Genomic DNA, 19,810 nt, shown 5'->3' with positions numbered 1-19,810 from the left:
CTTGGTCGTCTACTGTCATTTGCCTTCTCAATGGCTAAAATGCTTTTTATTGGGGAACATGTACATAGCTAAACAGTACCTTAAATTGCTAGCCCTGTAAATCTAAACTTGCAGAAGGTCTACGCTTATAAGCAACATACCCATTTTCTAACTTTTGTACCATACATTGCATCTAGTTAGTAATACTACAAATAAGATGACAAATACTATAGGTTAACAAAGAAACGTTACATAAAATGTTTATACTATAACCAATACCTGGGTGTCAATTTGAAGTTCAAATTGTCTGATCTCTTCTTTGAGTGTTAGAACTCCAGTTTGACCATACAAAATTCCTGACAGTCGAATGTAGATACTAATTTTGCACCATCAAGTTCAATAAATTACTATCAGCAAGTTGGAAAAAAAATCAAATGCAAAGTGGTTGTAACTCTAAAAAATGAGCATAAGTATCACTAGCTGATTACTTGGCACCTCAACAGCTGTGTGGCCTCTTGAATCAGTCATGCTTGCACATGATTATGCTGCTTATCCAGGTAAGAGAATTGTCATATAGTACTACTAAAACAGAATGTAACAGATAGTAGCAATGAACTAAAACAATAGCCCCTTCAGCCAATAACATTGTGGTATATAGTAAGCTTAACAACATGAAGACACTATTTATTAGCTTATCTCAAACCTAACAAAATAACAACCACACCACTTGTATGCCTAAGAAAAGTCATCCTGAACAATTTATAAGTACTAAATAAAATTTTCAACCAGTTAATCCATTGAAAACCTCATTAAAGTTCAAATCAGCCACAAAAAGGAAAAAAAACTACAGATGAGACTAAACAATCAAGATATCATGAGAAAATGACATTGTAAGTTAAGTGACATTGAATGAGACAACTGAGGATAGCATAAGCTCTACCATCCTATAAACAAACATGATCTGAGAGATTCATGAACACCAACCAGCTCATCCAAGTCCCTCAACCAAGTTTTGGACCTCATCATGAACCATATCATCATTTACATTATTACAGATAACATTACAATGTGCAACATCAATAATGCAGTAAAGTAACGACAACTCAGGACCAAGAAAGAAATAAGGACCAACTCAAGAATCAAATCATGCACCAAACATATTTTTTTAGAAATATCATACACCAAATAAAAAATAAGATGATGATATACTGAAAAACTAAATTACCAAGAACTGACATCATATGACAACATAAGAGGAACTAAAAACAGTGTACTCCTGAACCAAGATATAAATGGTGCTGACTCGATATTTCACATCAAAATAACAGAAATCACCTGACTGATTGACAACAATCAACATTGTAGATTTATTTTCAGTGCACTGAAATAAAGCAATCATTCATTAGTTTGTATCAAGACCAATCAAAAAAATAATTGATGCTATAGGCCATATAACAGTTTGACCGGGTAAGCCAAGCATACTGGAGCTCTATCTCTTGGGTCCTGTCTTTCCAGGAGAGAGGCATCCAGAAGCAAGGACATAATTACATTTTGATCACATCTTCAAGATAACACAAAATATTATTGTACAAAAGATTCTTTCAGTCACAAGTATTATGATGTTGCAAAAGCACTGTTTCACAATGAAACACAAAAACATTCCAAATGATAATAAGATGACACAGAGGAGAACCAGTCCTTTATTAAGAGATCATTCAACACAAAAAGATTCAAGCTTTTTGAAGTGTAGCTATCAGCAAGAACAGTTTTGCTGCAATAATCATACTACACGTTCAACAGAACAACACAAGAAACATCAACCTGAATAACGTTGATATAACTCTTTAGTGAAACCACTGCTAAATCCCACTCCATGAACCTATCTAGTCCGATCATGAAAGATTTCAGAACTACTGTGGAATTGCTTGACAGGATGTAAAAAATCATTTAGCCCAATCAAACTTCCGTGAGAAGATTTTGGACTGACACGATAGATAATCAAGAAAAAGAACAGAGCAGAGGCCAACAAAAATTATCAGCAGAAAGCAGTCAGATAGATCACGAACCCTCACTCCAATTCTACCTCCGTTTTGCGAGCTGAAGACACACTACAGCCCCTGCCGCCAAGGCCACAATTCCAATCACGGCCGACGTCCGCAGCGCCTGGGAGTGCACAGGAAGGACCCCAGCATCTACCTTGCCATCAATTTCAAAGGCCTTTTCCTCCTTATCGATCTCCACCGTAGACCTTAATTCAGCGATCTTAGTCATCAACTCCTCTTCCACAGCGGCAAACTTCTCCGCCTCATCCCTCTCTTTCTGCTTGGATACCCTGAGTTCCTCCTCGAGAACCTTGACCGTGGTCTCCAGGTCGTTGATCTTGACCTTGAACTTGGCTTCGAGGTCCTTGATCGAGTTATTGAGGCGGCGGACATTTTCCTCATGCTCAGTAGCGGCAATGTTTGCAGTAGAGAGGTCGTCTTGTGTGATGCGGAGCTCACTTTCGAGGCGGCGGACCTTTTCCTCCTGCTCCACAGCGGCGCTGTGCGCAGTGGAGAGGTCGTCTTGTGCGATGCGGAGCTCACCCTCGAGGCGGCGGACCTTTTCCTCCTGCTCCATAGCAGCGATGTGCGCAGTGGAGAGGCCGTCTTGTGCGATGCGGAGCTCGCCCTCGAGGCGGCGGACCATTTCCTCCTGCTCCATAGAGACGATGTTTGCGGTGGAGAGATCGTCTTGAATGATGCGGACCTCGCCCTCGAGGCGGCTGGCCTGGCCGGCGACAGTCTTAAGGTCAGACTCAGCGCCGGCAAGCTTCGTTCGGGCGTTGGACAGGTCGCGGAGGAGATTAGCCCGTTCGCGCTGGAGGTCAGACCGCTCATCCTTGAGCGCCCGGATCTCCTCGAGGAGCTCGACGGCGGCGTCGCGGTCGACGGCGGTGACAGCGGCCTCCTCATCGGCACTATCCACCTCAACGTCGACGGCGGCTTCTTTATATGCCGTCTCCTCCTCACCACCGTCGATGGCTTCCTCAAAGGCCATTTCCTCCTCGCCGTCAGCCGAGTCTTGCTTATAAGCCTTCTCCTCCTTGTCGCCAGCGACGGCGACGGTGACGGCTGAGTAAGCGAGGGTTTTGTCGGCCATGGGAATCAACGCTTCGGCTCTTCGCGTGGGCGGAAGTCCGTAGAAAGAGAAGACGGGAGCGAAAACCTAAAACACGAAACGGACGTGAAACGGGAGGATACGTATGTGAAGTCCGTAGGCTAACCAACGGTGGATGATCATCTCACAAATATTAAAGGAAAACGACTCGATTAGGCAACCCGTCCGACTAACCTCCCTTCTGATAAGATTCAGTGGGCTCCACATAAGCCCACATCTATTAACCAACAACAGACCAGGTGCGTGACGGGTGAAAGATCAATCATGTGTACAGATCCCTGACGATATTTTGGGGATTTGAATCAAAAATACCGATAATTAATGTAATTACGGAGGAATAATTGATGTCGTCATCATAGGTTAATGGTCAGGAAAGTGGAAAGAGGATGCAGATCCGATATGTTAACGGATCTACTATTAAGGGTTAATGGATCTAATTCCTTGCGGTTTACGGTTAATGGATCTAATACTATTAAGGGTGCGTGGCATACAGCTTCTGCTTACCACCGACTCTATAAAAGGAGAGCGGTAGCGTTATACATCCGCCAAAGGAAAAGCCGGGGCGGAGATCGAGCAGCGACTCCAACACTCCGACGAGCTCTGCTGAGATTCCGATCTCGAAACCTTCGCGACATGGTATGGATTGATCGCTTATCCCTCTCTTCTTCTCACAAATTCCCTTCTTTTGCGTCTTGCTTGTCAAAATGTCGATCGTAAGCTAGGGTTTTGTTGGTGATGTGGTTTTCTTGCTAATCGTTCTGCCGTGATTACTTTGATTCTTATGAGCTTTGAGGGCAGCACTCTTTTGTATCACTACATCTCGCTCTCATGTTTTGGTTCTCCCTATTACGGGGTTCAAACGAGCCGTGGGTGCTGCGTTTCTAGTGATTGTGGGCCTTTTTTTGTCTTTTAAGATGGTTCCTTGTGATTGTTCAATTTCTTGTCTGCAATGTTCTTGATTCGGGAAATAATGTTGAGAATAATTGCTAAAAGTCGAATTTCCACGGAAAGACGGAATGATTGATGACATTTGAATCACACACCTGTTTTGGGAGAAGATCGTATTTCCGATTTCTTCCCCCTAAACTCTGTGGTTGATGCTTCATTTTAGTTGTCGTCTGCTGGCAGAATCTTTTTACTTTGGGCTCATGTTGACAAATGGAAAAGGAAAATACTCGGTGGTTTTGATGTTCCCTTATTTTCATTTTTTTGCCTTTATTTGCCTTTATTTGAGGAGGATTCGTGGTTCAGGAATTGCATACATTGAGACTAAGTGTAAGATATAGTAGACCTGAATTTATTTAAGGACATGAGTTTAGTTTCTACATACATTTGTTGGACCTTATATTTGCTAAACTGACAATATGGTCAATATTCTTCTTAGGATGACCCGGAGCTAGAAGCCATTAGGCAAAGAAGAATGCAAGAGTTGATGGCAAAACATGGCATTGCAAGTCATCTTGGTGGCATAATAAACTCTTAAATACTGCCTGTTTTGTAACTAATGTTTGTTGGCTTGTGTTTTCTTTTAATTAGGGTAATCAGCAAAATGGTGAGCCGCAGAAGGCACAAGAAGAGGCCAAAAGGTTTAACCTGTGAATTCATCTGGATCAAGTTTGCAACTTTATGTACGTTTACAGAATCATATATATGTAATTTGAAATGCAGAGAAGCAGAAGAACATAGGCAACTGATGCTTAGTCAGATATTATCAGCTCAAGCAAGAGAAAGGCGTAAGTATTGGATGAGATAAAATTTTGCCTGACAGCTTCTGACAATATGGGTTTGCCTTTGAATGTTGTTAAAGCTGTTCTGTTGTACAAGTTTATTCTTATTACCTGCTCTCAGTTCAGTATGTTAGTGGTACATTACCATAAGTTACTGATAGTCCAAAAGAATTGATGGATTTTAGTGAACTGTTATGATGGGATTTAAGTGATTATTTGCCTTATATCTTTCACCTCAGTTTCTAGCATGTATGTCTGGGACAATTATTTTGACGAACACATTAAGGATGCTCACTTACCACAAATTACAAGTTTATGTTTCTGAGACCAAAAATCAATTGAGGTGTCATCACCAATCTGGAAATATCTGTTCCATTTTTTAAAAATGATCAAGGGTTCCAAAATGCTTCTTCTTCACTAAATGATGCAAGTAATGTGCCTTTTTTGAAGATTGTCATAATTAAGTAAATTCTTTCAAGTTTTCTCTTGGCGGAGTCCTGGCATCCCTCCCTCTAAGACTGAAAAGGATTAGCTTTATAAATTGGAAAGTTGTGGCCATTCAAGAATTCATAATTGGGTATTTTTGATATCCATGTCATTTTTTGGAACTGTGTTTATGAGATAATCCAGAGGAACATCAATACCTGCAAAACCAATTTTATGAAATATATTTGCTGTGCAACTGCATCATCTCCTAATCATTGATACTTTGTACTTGTAGTCCTCTGTGCTTGTATTCTGTTGGCTCTCTGCTTATTTTTCCTTGTAGATGGGACCTTGCCCAATATGCAGGACTTGCCATTTCCTGTTTTATCTAGACTCTTTTGAAGCATGAAAACACGTATGAGAATTTTCATGTGGTTGTTGTGCACGAACTAGGACCCATCTATAGGCCATTTTTTGTCTTAATCTCCACAGCCAGAGTTTGGCACACACTCCATTCAAGGTTTAGTTAGGTTGATGAAGTATCATTGGACTTAAACATAAATTATCGATCCAGCCTTCTCAAGTTAAGAGTATAGATTTATAGTCAATCTCATATATGATTGGAGGCCACAGCCCAAAGACTGATGATGATGTTGACATTTTAAAAATATCTCTAGGTGTTCTGCTCTTACTAATCATTGCATTAGTCAGGAACTAATATAGGTATGGGCAGAGAAATGCATTTTGGGAAATAATGTCCTTTTACGGAAGGGCCTCAGAAGATGGGTAAATGAGCTTGCAAGAAATCCTAAAGATCTGACACCCTATCTATTTGTACATTTTATCTGCCTCTTCACTCTCCCATACATGGGTCAAACATCTGCGTCTAATTTTCAAGCTTGACTTCTTACTGGAGTTTCTTATTCTCTGGATTTTTGGACCTATAAAACTAGTATTTAGTAGATATAGAAACCCTAAGTGTGATGTGAGCTATTCTTGCTTAATGGTCAACCTGACCAAGCCTACAGAATTTGTTGCTATTTTGGGTTTGCAAAATTGTGTCTAATTGCTAATTCACTGTGGTCAAGAAGATACTAGCTTTTACCTAGCAAGGCTTGTTAGTGATTGAAATTTATTGTTAGGAAGGCTTGTTAGTGATTGAAGTTTTTACCTAGCAAGGCTTGTTACCAACCCTACTACGATCTTTGTAAATGATGCTTATTGTACAATTATATACAACCATGAAATTTGTTCTTCGCGAAGTAATTTTAAGCTGCATCAGTCCAACTGATGTTTGTTCTATTGATAGTTGCTCGTATTGCTTTGGTGAAACCTGATAAAGCAAGAGGCGTGGAGGATGTTCTTCTTAGAGCTGCTCAAATGGGACAGCTAACTGAAAAGGTGTAATTTCTAATTATACACATTCCAGTGCAAATTCCTTCTTTCTGTTGCCCTCATGAGACTTGGAAGAGTGCCATGTTGGCGTGTTTGTTTTTAAGGTATCGGAAGAGAAGCTTATTTCACTTCTGGAGCAGATCAACAACCAAACAAGCAAACAGACAAAAGTTACTGTAAGTTGCTTATTTTTGAAAATAAGATGTATTACATGAGAACATTCATGAACTTAACCATGCTTATCATTTAGCCATGCAACATAAAAGCTGTTTATGCATTAGTTTGTGCCTTGTTTATTCCTCTGGAAGCAAAATACAATTATGCTGATTTTTCTTTCTGGCCTTACTTGTCAGATCCAGCGACGCCGAAGTGTACTTGACGATGATGATTAGTTAGCAGTCTATTTTAGTCAGGGGAACTATGTTGAGTATATGTGTATGCTTGGAGTCACAACTCATGGCAAGTGTTACTTTGTTACTCGGTCATGTCTGAACTGTTCTATAATGTTCTGCAGAACTTGTCTTCGATCCATATTTACTGTTAAATGTATGTCTCCGGAACAGAGCTGATGTTTGAAATCTATAATCAAACCCCCTTGGTCGCTAGTAACAGAAGCTGTATGCTCCGATTTCGCTGGTTGACCAACCTGATGTATGGTGGGTGTCATGGAGACGAATGACATTATGGGTGTGAAATGGTGATTAAACATTTTGTATTCGGCTGACAACAATCTGTACCAACTTATGTGAGCTGGGGGATGTTTATATCGGACTTCCTACAGGAACAACGACCGAGCCATCTGGTAATTGAGCGGCTTCGAACAAAGGTAGCAGAAGGTAGCCTCAACGGCGGTATGGAGTAATTATACATTGTTCCTAAAATTAGTTATCTTTAACATCACGGTTCTTATATTTAAAAAAATTATAATAAAATATTTAAATTTATTTATTTAAATTTTTTTATTTTATTAAAAATAAAAAATAGTTTTAATGATAGTGGATGATAACAATGTTAAGGATGAGAGTGAGTGTTGTGGATAAGGAGAACAATGAGAGATGAGGATTGCTTGGTAACTATATACTTAATGTCGAATTTTGGGACTTGCATTATTTTACTATCGTCTCAACGATCGCTTGCTTACCAACCTTTTTGAGTTTCCCTTTCTGGTTAACAATAATCGTAATGAATAGATTTCCTCTCCGATGAGTCCCCCCATCTTTTCTTTTTCATGTCCATACTGGAACTGGCATGATAACGAGGGGTGCGTTAGGAGTTTCGGTGACCCTATCTTCGGGTCGAGCAATTCGCCTAATGAGTTAGCGATGAAGCGAATACCATCTTCATCATAGACACCGCGATAGTCACCATCATCTACGTCGACATCAACATAGTTATTGAGCGGTGAAAGAATTGTCAATGCAAATGTCAAGTGATCCTTTGACCACTCGACATTTACATCAACGTCGATGCAGATGTATAGCAATGTCGCTTGGCAACTATATCGATATCGACGCAGATGGTGGTGACCACCGCAACATCTATAGCAAAGATGGCGAGTGCCTCGTCACTAACCCGTTGGGCGAATCGCTCGACCCAAAACTTAGGGTCGCTAGAGCTCCTATTGCCCCCCCCACTATTGCGTTAATTTCGACATGAGCATGAAAAACAAGATATGGGAGGCACATCGAAGGAGTTATACTCATCACGACTATCGTCGATAGGAAAGGAAAGCTCTGGAAGGCTAGCAACAAGTGATTGTCGAGCTTCCAACAAAGGTATCTGACGACGATAGAAAAATGTGTCCTGGAATTCGACATTAAGTACGTCGTCGATGTAGAGGACACCATCATACCCATTATTGATGTTGTTACCGAGCAGCCCTCTCTTGTTGTCGCTCTCTTCATCCATAACAACCATCCGTAGCTCTAGCGGCACCATCATCCATCACCACCAACTGAAAGATTAAAATTATATATTTTTTATATTTTATTTTCGTGTCTTGTTAATAAAATCGATAATATTAAGATAAAAAGACCTAAATATTATAGAGATATCAATATAATTTTTAAAATTATAGAGACCAATACTAAAGTTAACTAATGTAATATATAATTAATCCGCCAAGAGACATTGATACCTATTTTCTTATGTTTCTTGGCACCCGTGTTCTTATTCTCATGGGTGATTAGGGTAATATTGACAACAAGACTCGGGATGACATCAACTTCCCTAGAAAACGCCTCGGCTGACCTGACACCACCTAGTCAAATGGACCAGAACGTCGATCGAGACGTATTAATGCCCTGCTCAGGCCCAATCCTTCACGCCACGCCAACACCAGTGTCAGACGCTACCAGCCTGCCCCCTGCAAGCAGACACATCAGAAAATAGTAAGCCTCCCTATAAATACCCTCGTATTCTGAACGGGAGGGAGGAGAGAAGAAAACACACACAAAAACACCTCTTCACTTCATCTGACTAGATCGTCGAGGGGGTCAGGCCGAGCACCCCGACCCGACCTTTGTGTAGGTACAAAGCCGAAGGTCCCCACCGGACGCGCAGGCGAGGAGTTCCTGCCCAGAGGGAACGGCGACCCCGTCCCAATCGAACACCGCAACCGATCGCCTCGACGGTCTCGAGGACCGCCTAGGGAGATCCCCGTCATTCGGACCCGAAACAAACCGTGTCGGTCCCGAGACCACTAGCCTTGTTTGTAGTATGACTCTCCGATGGTGCTTGGCTTCTCGTCATATGATGCTTCTGATGAGCTGATTAATGTTCAATTTCACGGTTGGCACAGCAAGGTAAAACCACAGCTTCGCCACTGCTTTTTCCAATGTCCTCTCAATTTTACCTGAAGCAGGGCTTTCGTATCTTATGTTCATCTCGAAGCCTGCATTTGCCATGACTTCTCAAGTAACTGTTTGCTTGCTCTTTCATGCAACCGCAGACCAGCAACCGTCACCTATCTCACCTGAATCGCCCCCAAAATCCAACATACTGCTCTCCCACCGCCGATACGCGGAGCTTCCACTGATTTCTCTCATCTCGCCGTTGAGCATCTTCAGCAAAAAGAGTATCTCATCCTGCTGAGAGTGCGTCTGATGCTCTGTGAAAAATGTGGTGATGATCCCATTCAATTCCACGAAACTCCATGCCGGTGCTTTCTTCAACCCTCGTTCTCTCATCTGCACCCACGCCTCTCCCACGCCATCCCACCTTCGCATCGCGGCGTAGCTGTGAGCCAGTTGGACGTAGCTATTGGCAGAATCCGGCCTCAGCGCAGCTATCTGATTCGCCACCGCCTCCGCTAATGACACCAATCCTTTCGTCCTGCAAGCATCAAGAAGCATCCCCAAGATATCTGCATTGGGCCTCGGCGTCATCGTGTTCGCGAAACCCAGCGCTTCTTCCAACCTTCCGGCCCTGCACAGGAGATCGATGACGCATCCCCAGTGCTCGAGACTGGGCTTCAAGCTGAACTGCTCTGTCATGGACTTCAGAATCCTGAGGCCCTCGGAAACAAGCCCTGCGTGACTGCAAGCCGAGAGCACGGCTAGAAATATGACATCGTTCGGCTCCATTCCCCTGTTGCGGAAATCCTTGTACACTCGAAGAGCCAATTCTCCCATTCCATGGCTGCCGTATCCAGCGATGATCGCACCCCACGACACGAGATCCTGTTCTGGCATCGACGCGAAGCATCTCAGAGCCGCTCTCAGATCGCCGCACTTCGCGTACATGTCGACCAGAGATGTATCGAGGGCGATGGACGGATCTATCTCGTGTCTGATCACAAAACAGTGAACCAGCTTGCCATGGTGAAGCGCGCCCATGGCGGCACATACCTGGAAGAGCGCAACCGCAGTTATCGTATCAGGCTTCTGCGACTCCACCCTCATTCTGCCGAAAAGGAAGAAGGCCTCAACCAGATGACCGTTCTGAGCACAGCCCGAGATCACCGAGTTCCACGACACGAGGTCTCGATCCTCCATCGCCTGAAACACGTACAGGCTCTGCCTCAGACGACCGCCCTTTGCGTACATGCTGACGAGTGAATTCTGGGCAGGAACATCCAGGTGAAAGCCTTGCCGGAACACATGACCATGGATGGAAGCTCCGAGTTTGGACGACCCCAACTGCGCGCAGGCTGAGAAAGCACTGGCTAAGGTCGAAGCCGCGGGCGCCGGTCCCGACCGCAGCATCTGGTGGAAAACTATCAGTGCCTTGTCAGCTGCACCACTCTGGACGAGGCCGGAGATCATGGCGGTCCACGACACGACGTCCCGCCGGTCCGACGAGCGTTCAAAGAGCAGAAACGCGTCGCCATAGACCCCAAACTTCAAGTACATGCCGGTGAGCGCGGTCTCGACGTGGGCGTCCAGTTCATGCCCAGATGTTAACAGTGCCGCATGGGCTAACTTGCCTAAACGAACCAACCCCTCTCTTCCTCCTCCATCGCTGCTGTTGACGACGGAGGACAACAGAGATGCGTACGTTGGATGATCGGCGTGAATTCCGTCGCTTCTCATTTCGGCAAACAAATCGAACGCCTCCCGAACGCAACCGATCCTGGAGTAACCGGAAAGCAGTGAGTTCCACGAGATGACATCTCTAAGGGGCATTGAATCAAACAGCCTCCGAGCCAGCGCGACGCTGCACCTCCCGTAGGCGCTCACCAAGGAGTTGGCCAGGACGAGGTCGGACTCGAAGCCGTGGCGGACGACGGAGGCGTGAAGGCATTGGAGGGGAACGAGATCGAGCGGGAGCAGGGAGAGGAAGGTGACAGAGTTGGGGCGGACGTCGCTCTGGCGCATGTCATGGAGGAGAGAGAATGCGATTCCGGGCCGGCCGGCGCGGGAGTAGGCGGCAATGAGGGCGGACCAGGGGACGACGGAAGACTTGAGTGGGCTATCGTCGAAGACGCGGCGAGCGAAGGGGAGGGAGCCGGAGGAGGAGTACAGGTGGAGGAGTGAGGAGCAGACGAAGGGGTCGGCGGGGAAGTGACCGAGGAGGAGGGCGTGGAGGTGGAGGGCGAGGCCGAGGGGGAGTAAGACGGAGGAGGAGGCGGCACAGGCGCGGAGGAGGGGAGGGAAGGTGTGCGCGGGAGGGGGCAGACCGCGGGCGAGCAGAGAGCGGTAGTCGGCGAGGAGGGAGTGGCAGGTGGCGCCTCCGTCGCCGCATAGTTTCATCGCGCTCGAAACCCAAAAGAGACTTGAATCAAGCGTTCAACAGCAACTTCAAAGTCAGCATCGGGTCGAGTATGGATAATCCGTAACCAACAACATGAAAAGATCCAACATCTGACCCGGTTTCCTAAGATAATCCGCATCCGTTAATTATCGGACCCGAGTTCGTATCTTGAGCGATCCGGCCCGGTAACACCACCGATATAAGTCGACCCATCTTATTTAACTCGGGATAGCGTTTGATACCAACGCGATCCGCTTATTCATCTCCCACATCGATTCGATTCGATCCCCCATTCCCATCCGAAACCGAAACCCTAACTCCGCTCCGCCCCGCCCCGCCCGGCCCTGTTCCTCGCCTTCGCCCTCGCCCCCCGCCCCAAGACTGTCCTAAGTAGGCGTTCGATCGCTTACATCGAGGGTCGTTTCCGTCTTCCTCCGGAGCTCCGACTAGGGCTTCGAAGATATCTGTTTCGAGCCATTTGCTTCTGGTGACATACCATCGAGCTCGTGTCTTGTTCGATGCAATTCTTACCGGGTTGTCATATGATCGTTGTTCATTTTCTCCAATCCAAGTAAGCTTCTTTCTTTGATGTTTCTTCTTTATATGGTGTATCATCGTGTTCGTAGATATGGATATGATCGTGCTGTAGATGATCGAGTATATGCCGTAGTCGACTAGGATGGACGCCAATGAAAGCAACGCGATTGCCGTTCACAATCCGAGAGCCCGGAAGTTGCGATCATTGGTCTGGAATGATTTCACTAAGGAGCGCAAGGCCGATGGGAGCTACGTCGCCGTATGCAACCACTGCAAGAAGCAGCTCACGGCGAGCAGCCGGAGTGGGACGACGCATCTGAAGAACCACCTGGTGATTTGCACATCTACCAAGCGGATCAAGCGCAAGAAGCTGGTCGTCCGCCGGCTCGTCCTCACGTCGAGCGACGCCAAGAGTGAGGGTGTTCTGAGTTCCGATCACTCCCAGTTTGATCAGGAGGCGAGCCGGCAAGATCTCGCCCGCATGGTCATTCTGCATGGGTATCCGTTCAACATCGTCCATCATGTCGGCTTCAGGACATTTGTTAGGAATCTTCAGCCACTCTTTAAATTGGTGTCCGCCGATGTCGTGAAGGCAGATTGCATGAAGATGTACGAGAATGAGAGGCTGAGGTTGCATGAAGTACTAGACAGGCTACATTCTCGGGTCAGCCTCAATGTCGATGTGTGGAGGTCGAATGAGGATGTAGAGTATGCTTGTGTGTCGTGCCACTATGTTGATAATGATTGGAGGCTTAAGAAGAAGATCCTTAACTTTGCTCATGTCGGATGTCCAGAGAAGGAACAAGAAATCAGTAAAATTATATTGGAGAAGTTGCAGGAGTGGAATATCGATGGGAAGCTATGTAGCATAGTTCTCGACAATTGTAGAACCAGTGATTTGGTGGCAAGTGAGCTTCTTGGATCCCTTCGTATGAAGGGTTTCCTTATTTCAAATGGTGATCTATTCTATGCCCGATCTTGTGGTCATTTGCTGAATCTTGTTGTCCAGAAAGGCCTCGAATTGGCTTGTGAAATCATTGATAGAGTCCGTGCTTGCGTGCAAAATGTAAAATCCTCACAAGACAGGCTAGCAAGATTTCAGAAAGATGCCGAGCAAATGGGCATCCCACAAAAGCCATTAGTTCTTGATGCTCCAGCTAGTTGGCCATCAACATACTTCATGCTTGAAACTGCATGTCAATATCAAGAGGCTTTTAAGAACTTAGCAGAGAATGATGTGGAAAACACATGCTTTCTTTCACCGAAGGATTGGAGTGATGTTAGAGCTATTGTTGGGTGTCTACAAGTGCTTTACAATGATGCTATGGTCAAGTTTTCTGCTGCAGGAGTCCCAACTTCCAATCTATTTTTTAGAGATATGTGTGGTATTCATTTGCTATTGAAGTCCTGGTGCAGTAGCCCGCAGCCTTTTGTTGCGTCAATGGCCAAAGAGATGCTTGAGAAATTTGAACAGTATTGGGATTTAACTAGAATGCCAATGGCAATCGCTTCTGTTTTAGATCCTCGATATAAGATGAAGCCAGTTGAATACTTCTTCAATCGAATTTATGATGATGCATCTGAAGCCAAGACAAAGATCGATAATGTTCGTGACAGCTTTGTAAATCTGTACAATGAATATATAGGCCAGTCTGCTAATTCTTCAAAAAACCAAGCCTCCTATGGTGGAAATAGTAGTAGCTATGACGGTGCTGACCATGGGAATGGTGCAGAATGTAAATCTTCTCGTGTCACACTATCTGACACACAACGTGGGTTGGATCAGTATCTTAAAGAGACGTCATCAGGTCATCCAGCAAGATCTGATCTGGATATGTACTTGGAAGAAGCTGTTCATCCCTCAAAAAGTCTTGATGACAATTTTGATATCTTAGCTTGGTGGAAATATAATGCTGCCAAATATCCTGCTCTTTCTATGATGGCTCGTGATATTTTAGCAATTCCTATTTCAGTAGTTCCGTTAGACAGTGAAGCGAGATCATTAAATCACTATTTAAGTGCGACCGATGCAGTGATTGTAGAATGCTTGATATGTGCACAAGATTGGATAGGAGATGAAACAGAGGGTAAGACACATTTCAAAGTTGTAGTTTTGTCTGTTGATCAATAATTTCTAATAACTCTCAAATTGATTGTATTAGTGTCGCCAGTGAACACCCTTGCACTTGTTTCTTCGGCTGCTAGCTTTGAGGGCCATGGTGATGAGTACTTGTTACCTGCTGATGGTGATTAGTTTTCACCAATGTGAAGCAGGTAAGCGCATGTATCAAAATTTTATTTACTTTAACTGGTTAACATCCTGCGTGAGAGTATTTTAACGAGTGAATTTCCTAGATTTGTGTAACATTACAATAGCTCGTGCATTCTGGTTTCGTCTTTTTGCAGTTTTATGTTTTGTTTTTTTGGTAATTTCACCTAAATTTCCCCATCTCATGTTTTTTGTTTACTACGTACAAGTTGGATTCATTGAAACAAGTTTATTAAGACTACAAGATCACTGAAATGACGGAATAGGATAAATCTTTGTGAGCAAAGGTGGTCTTAATTTTTTGCTTCTGCATCAATCTGTTGAAATCAAATCATATCTAACATGGCTGATACTTTTAGTATCACAGTCTCATATTTCTGTGTTTATTCCAGTTCTCTTAGATACTAACCATAGATGTAGGTGACTTCTTTGTCTTGACTTGTCATTGTGTATTTAGAAGAAAAATGTCTTTCTTAGATGCAACTATTCTGTCTATTGCGTTATTACTGCTAAGAGAAAGTACATACATTTAGAAACTATGGTGAACTGGGTAATGGAACTATTAATGATCTGGACAGTCTAAATCAACTCAGTAATAGCTATAATTGCAATTTGGATAACATTGTTCGGACATAAAATGAGAGTAGACATTGGCAAAAGTTCATTTATATATACACAAGGCATCCACAAGCAAGTATATCTCTGGTTATTTGTGGCTATTATGCAGTCACAGTGAGCAATTATGCCATTGTGCTCATTCTACAGTGTCATTGATTTACCACCATTATGCATCATGCAGCTCTTCATGGCCATTTTGCAATGTTTCTATGTGATGAAAAAAATGAGCATATGCACTGTTCCAATTCAACCTCACCTCAATTGCCTTCACTTTCCAATTGCTTTCTTTTCAAATTTTGTATCTGGGGATGGAAATTTTTTCAGTGATCTTCTACTTAATATGAAGTCATCATTCTCAGAAAAGGATTCTATTTTTTTCAATTTTAGTGATTTCTAACCTGGCACATTTTCATGATATGATTGCTGCTTGGTATATTCTCCTAGAAGATATTGCCTATATATCATTTTGTCTGACAACTCTTGTTTGGTACTAATTGTTTCTCTTGAAAGACACTGTGGTATATTCTTCGGCCTCGTAACACAAGTGTATCCGCCCAAGGACAGAGAGTCGAGACATTTAATACTTATGTAGCTGAAGATTTCCCAGTTAATAAACCGTCTGACCGTGTTTGAATATATCAAATGTTTGTCATGCTTTCCCTTTTCTTGACTTCTGCATCAAGGAACATCCTTTCTGTGATAAATGATATAATTTCTGCATGATTACATGGTCTTGCATGACTATATTGGACCTGTTATTTTGTTATGCAGGAACTGTAGCATTTTAAGGCAACTGAAAGACAGAATGATTATTGACTCCACATGCTGACTCACAAAGCCGAATCTTGTAGTTCTTCTACTCTTCTCACATGTGTATCAAGAAGAACCAGTTCGGACCAGTTCGATGGGCATTGTAATTTATTGTGCTATCTATTCTGGCCTTATTTAACAAATGCATAGACTTGTCCATCTTGCAAGTATAAAAGCTATTCGGGGTCCATCTTGCAAGCATAAAACCTATTCGGGATATATAGTCTTCGTCATCTTTTGTTGTCTCTGCAAGCATTATCTGATCAATGACTCAGAACTCTCACTTGAAGGGAACCTGTCAATCAATTGGATATTGCATGCTGTGGTGGATCGTCAAAGAGGTCATGAAGCCCTTGGTCCCCAGAAGCTGTAGATGCTTGTACTTGCATGAAGGTGAGTTAACAAATCTCTTGTATTGACTAAGACTCCCTACAACAATTGTTACTTACAGTTCTCAACAACACAGCTTTGTATATGCGTTTGTCTCAGGAAATATATGTTGAGATAACAACAGATAATTATAAGTCTCAAGTCGCCACAGCTACATATTTTGAGGTAACAAAACATTTACATTAGATTGGACTTGTTTGTTGATTTTCTCTGATGGCATTAGCACGAGAAACACACATGCAAACCCTGCAAGTTGAAGATGTGCATGTTCATTCATTCATATCATATAAATAAGAAGTACATGCACCAAATCAAATTGTAAAGGCATGTGTAGTAAGTTTTTTTGCTCTGAATAGAATTTATGGCCGAATTCTACCTTGGGTTTTTGTGAAGATATATGTTGCTACCTGTCAGCATTCATCTCCCAAGAAGAGAATTGAACTGAAGTATAAACCTAGGTAAATACCAACAAGGAAGAGAATTGAACTGAACTGAATGTCATTGAACTGAACTAGAAATAGAGATGAGAAATGTCATTTATAATGACCCAAAATATTTATGTCTTGCGGACCAATGGCTTCATTCCCTAGTTCTCCAAGCATGTCCTTATCTAATTCATGTTGACTAATAGAATCAAAAGGACTAGAGAATTTGGTGTCTTATTGCAGGAGCACATTGTTGTTGCCTGGATCACCATCATCTTGGTACCTAGAAATGAAGAATAATAAGTTATGGAGGCATTCAATTGTCTGGCTCAACATCAGAAACTACAAAGAACAAAAAACATACTAGTGGATGTCCTAGTAAAAGAAGATATCGACCCATCCTTTAATAAAGGTACTTCCAATTGCTATGAACAGGGTAAGCACAAGCTTAATCTTTAAACAAGGATTATTGATAGATATTGAGTGTTTTCATAGCTCCACATAGATAATCACCAGATGAAAATTATTAAGGCATGAATGATAAAACATATACATTCCTCGTACCGTAAAATATTTAGCACAAATGAGAATGTACATAATGTTAGGGCCTTCATTCAAACCAAAGTACATAATGTAACTAGAGGATGACTTTTACCAGCTCTTCAGTAGGATCATTCCAAAGAGGCAATAGCTTCTATGTACTGACCCAAATTTGCCTTCACTCAAAGAAATATAATTTCTTTTTTATTTTGTACAAAGTAGTAGAAGAATGTAATAAGCACATTTTGTACATTCTTTGAAAATAACTATTGTGGAAATAATTATTTCTCCCTAAAACTCCAAAATTAACATAACTTCCAAAATCTTAAGGCATTCCTCAAAGTCCATAATGTGTTTAGCTCATCAACTATTGTGGAAGTTATGTCAGACATTAGGGTCCCATGTATCACTATGTTTAATGCCCTTGATATTTCATTTGCCTTTTATATTCTTTCTCCCTCATCATCATCAGCAAGGTTTGTCTATGTTGATCAACCCATCTGCTGAAGACCAATTTTCCAGTTTCTTGAGAGCTTCCTTCTTCTCTACAACCATTAGAAGCAGTCAACCTCTAAAAGATAGGCCTTAAAAACAAGTCAAAGCAATGGCCTCTCCACACTTTGCTTTTCCACTGAAAACAATTCTGTCACAATTCCCACAAGTTTATCAAGATCAATTCTAGCTGACCTATCACAACGTACTAACTAGCTTTCATCAGCATTGGACAGAATCATCCATCAAACTGAAAATACAGATAAATATTTGAATTTTGCATCATCATTCTCATCTTGGTAAGATGATATATCAATTGATGCAATGTTCAACCTGAAGAACATTATCCTTCCTACTGCAAAGTATCATCTGTCAGCCCACAGGTTTCTCATCTTGGTTGGCCACAGAAGTAAAACTTTTGGGATCAGCAAATTCATCATTTGCGATCACTTGAATCTTCTCTTTCTCCTTTTATGTCTGCCTGCTACATATTCACCTTTGTCAGAAGAGAAATCAGCGGTCATTCACATGAATAGCTCCACCAAAAGTTCACAGTGTTTCTTTCCCACAAGTCCCTTCCCTCCCCAGAGGGATTCACTCATACCACATATCATGATACTTACTAGGAAGCAAAATAGCATCAAAAGCAAAGGAAAGAAGAAGAGGAGAGCCGCCTCCTTCCTCTTTCTTTCCCACCCACCCTTAACGACATGACAAAAACAACACCACTCTACGCGAAGAATCTTTTAAGAGACAAAGGAGGAAGAGGAAGAGGATTAGCAACAGTGCACTGACCTTTTCCTCCTCCTCCTCCTTGTTGGGGAAGGAGAGGTCCCGAGGGCTGACCACATTCCGGAAGAGACCCTGGTGAGTCCGTCCCACCTCTTCTCTTTGCTTCTTTCTCTGTTTTCTTGCTCCTCTCTCCTTTGGTTGGGATCTCTGGTGAGTGACGGAGACAAAGGGTGGGGGAGAAAATAAATAGAGGAGAGAGAGGAAGGGAGGGGGGCAAAGAAAGAGTGTCAGCTGTTATTTCTGCTTTCGAGTCTGTCTCCTCTATTCCTTTTTCTTGTTCTTTTCTCTGCTTCTGTCTCTCTCTCTCTCTCTCTCTCTCTCTCTCTCTCACCCCCTCTCTCTGCTCGCTTTTTCTTTTACGTTTACGAGAAAGGCAAGAGAGAGAGAGAGTGTGTGTGTGTGAAGCGCAGCGGGACGACCGACGCGAATGCCGATGAGATCGAGAGAGACGTGCGCGAGTAAAAGAAGCGCAGCAGAGGAGACGAAAATTTTGAACAGGAGACGACCGACGCGCCATTGATGAGCAGCAGCGGCAGCAGCAAGCGGAGGTGCACCCGAGCATGCGCGTGCAGCGAGCATCGCTATTGTTGCGTTGGACCCCACGTGGCCCTTTTCGGCTGACGTGTTGGGACCGACCCGTGAACCTCCCCCGGGTGATTCAGCCGCTCGGACGCAAGAGCCTCCCGGAGAAAGGTCCTGTTCATCGCAAGGATACTTCATCTCAGATGAGTGAACTGCAGCAGGCATTTGCTTTGCTTGCAGAAGGATAATGGAGGGAGTACTGCATCAGTGTTTGTGATTCAAGTTGCCATCAGTGGCCACGGTAGTGTCTTTCATCCTCTCCAAAGCTTCTCTCCTCAGCATAAAGACGAGTCTGGGAATAATCTAACCCTGGATAGGGGGGCTAGAGAGGCAAAAGCTTCAGAGAAAGAAGGTTAGAATCCATGGAGGTGGTGGGGGTGGGGAAAAGATATCAGTCACAGACACCCTAGGGATTTGGCACTGGCCACTTTGGCCTGTTGCTTTGCCCACAAAAAGATATCACGGTACTGGTTAAA

At 43.3% G+C, this 19,810-nt stretch overlaps 4 protein-coding genes and 1 long non-coding RNA gene across 9 annotated transcripts; 2 read left to right on the top strand and 3 right to left on the bottom strand.

Moving 5' to 3' along the window:
• Window positions 1-2,058: 2,058 nt before the first annotated feature.
• LOC135632581 (uncharacterized) lies at window positions 2,059-3,120 on the bottom strand. Its single transcript, XM_065141190.1, has one exon. The coding sequence runs from the start codon at window positions 3,118-3,120 to the stop codon at window positions 2,059-2,061; it is 1,062 nt and encodes a 353-aa protein (XP_064997262.1).
• Window positions 3,121-3,486: 366 nt separating this feature from the next.
• On the top strand, window positions 3,487-7,291 carry LOC135634031 (uncharacterized). The gene is made up of 7 exons (XM_065144159.1): window positions 3,487-3,774; window positions 4,523-4,588; window positions 4,675-4,724; window positions 4,807-4,871; window positions 6,601-6,692; window positions 6,791-6,862; window positions 7,040-7,291. The coding sequence occupies exons 1-7, from the start codon at window positions 3,502-3,504 to the stop codon at window positions 7,076-7,078; spliced, it is 657 nt and encodes a 218-aa protein (XP_065000231.1). The 5' UTR covers window positions 3,487-3,501; the 3' UTR covers window positions 7,079-7,291.
• A 1,431-nt stretch (window positions 7,292-8,722) lies between these two features.
• LOC103979952 (pentatricopeptide repeat-containing protein At4g04370) lies at window positions 8,723-11,886 on the bottom strand. Of its 2 annotated transcripts, none has more exons than XM_065142061.1 (2): window positions 9,140-11,886; window positions 8,723-9,051 (listed from the first exon to the last, which is right to left on the bottom strand). In XM_065142061.1, the coding sequence occupies exon 1, from the start codon at window positions 11,876-11,878 to the stop codon at window positions 9,623-9,625; it is 2,256 nt and encodes a 751-aa protein (XP_064998133.1). In that variant the 5' UTR covers window positions 11,879-11,886; the 3' UTR covers window positions 8,723-9,051; window positions 9,140-9,622. The 2 variants fall into 2 exon arrangements, with proteins under 2 accessions (XP_064998133.1, XP_064998132.1); XM_065142060.1 differs by having other exon boundaries at window positions 9,148-11,886.
• Window positions 11,887-12,123: 237 nt separating this feature from the next.
• On the top strand, window positions 12,124-16,895 carry LOC135634230 (zinc finger BED domain-containing protein RICESLEEPER 1-like). 4 transcript variants are annotated; one of them, XR_010495272.1, is made up of 5 exons: window positions 12,124-12,450; window positions 12,550-14,503; window positions 14,588-14,690; window positions 16,075-16,506; window positions 16,603-16,895. XR_010495272.1 is itself a non-coding variant. In XM_065144563.1 (4 exons), exons 2-3 carry the CDS (start codon window positions 12,559-12,561, stop codon window positions 14,668-14,670), a joined length of 2,037 nt encoding a protein of 678 aa, XP_065000635.1. In that variant the 5' UTR covers window positions 12,125-12,450; window positions 12,550-12,558; the 3' UTR covers window positions 14,671-14,690; window positions 16,075-16,588. The 4 variants fall into 4 exon arrangements, 1 of the variants encoding a protein (XP_065000635.1); XR_010495270.1 differs by having other exon boundaries at window positions 12,125-12,450; window positions 14,579-14,690; XR_010495271.1 differs by having other exon boundaries at window positions 12,125-12,450; window positions 12,529-14,503; window positions 14,579-14,690.
• LOC103979954 (uncharacterized) lies at window positions 16,851-19,676 on the bottom strand. The gene is made up of 2 exons (XR_671287.3): window positions 18,756-19,676; window positions 16,851-17,211 (listed from the first exon to the last, which is right to left on the bottom strand). It is a non-coding gene; the product is annotated as an uncharacterized LOC103979954 (long non-coding RNA).
• Window positions 19,677-19,810: the final 134 nt, after the last annotated feature.

Source organism: Musa acuminata, chromosome BXJ3-3 (genome assembly GCF_036884655.1).
Source record: "Musa acuminata AAA Group cultivar baxijiao chromosome BXJ3-3, Cavendish_Baxijiao_AAA, whole genome shotgun sequence".
Taxonomy (NCBI): Eukaryota; Viridiplantae; Streptophyta; class Magnoliopsida; order Zingiberales; family Musaceae; genus Musa; species Musa acuminata.
This window is presented reverse-complemented; position numbering and strand designations above follow the sequence as displayed.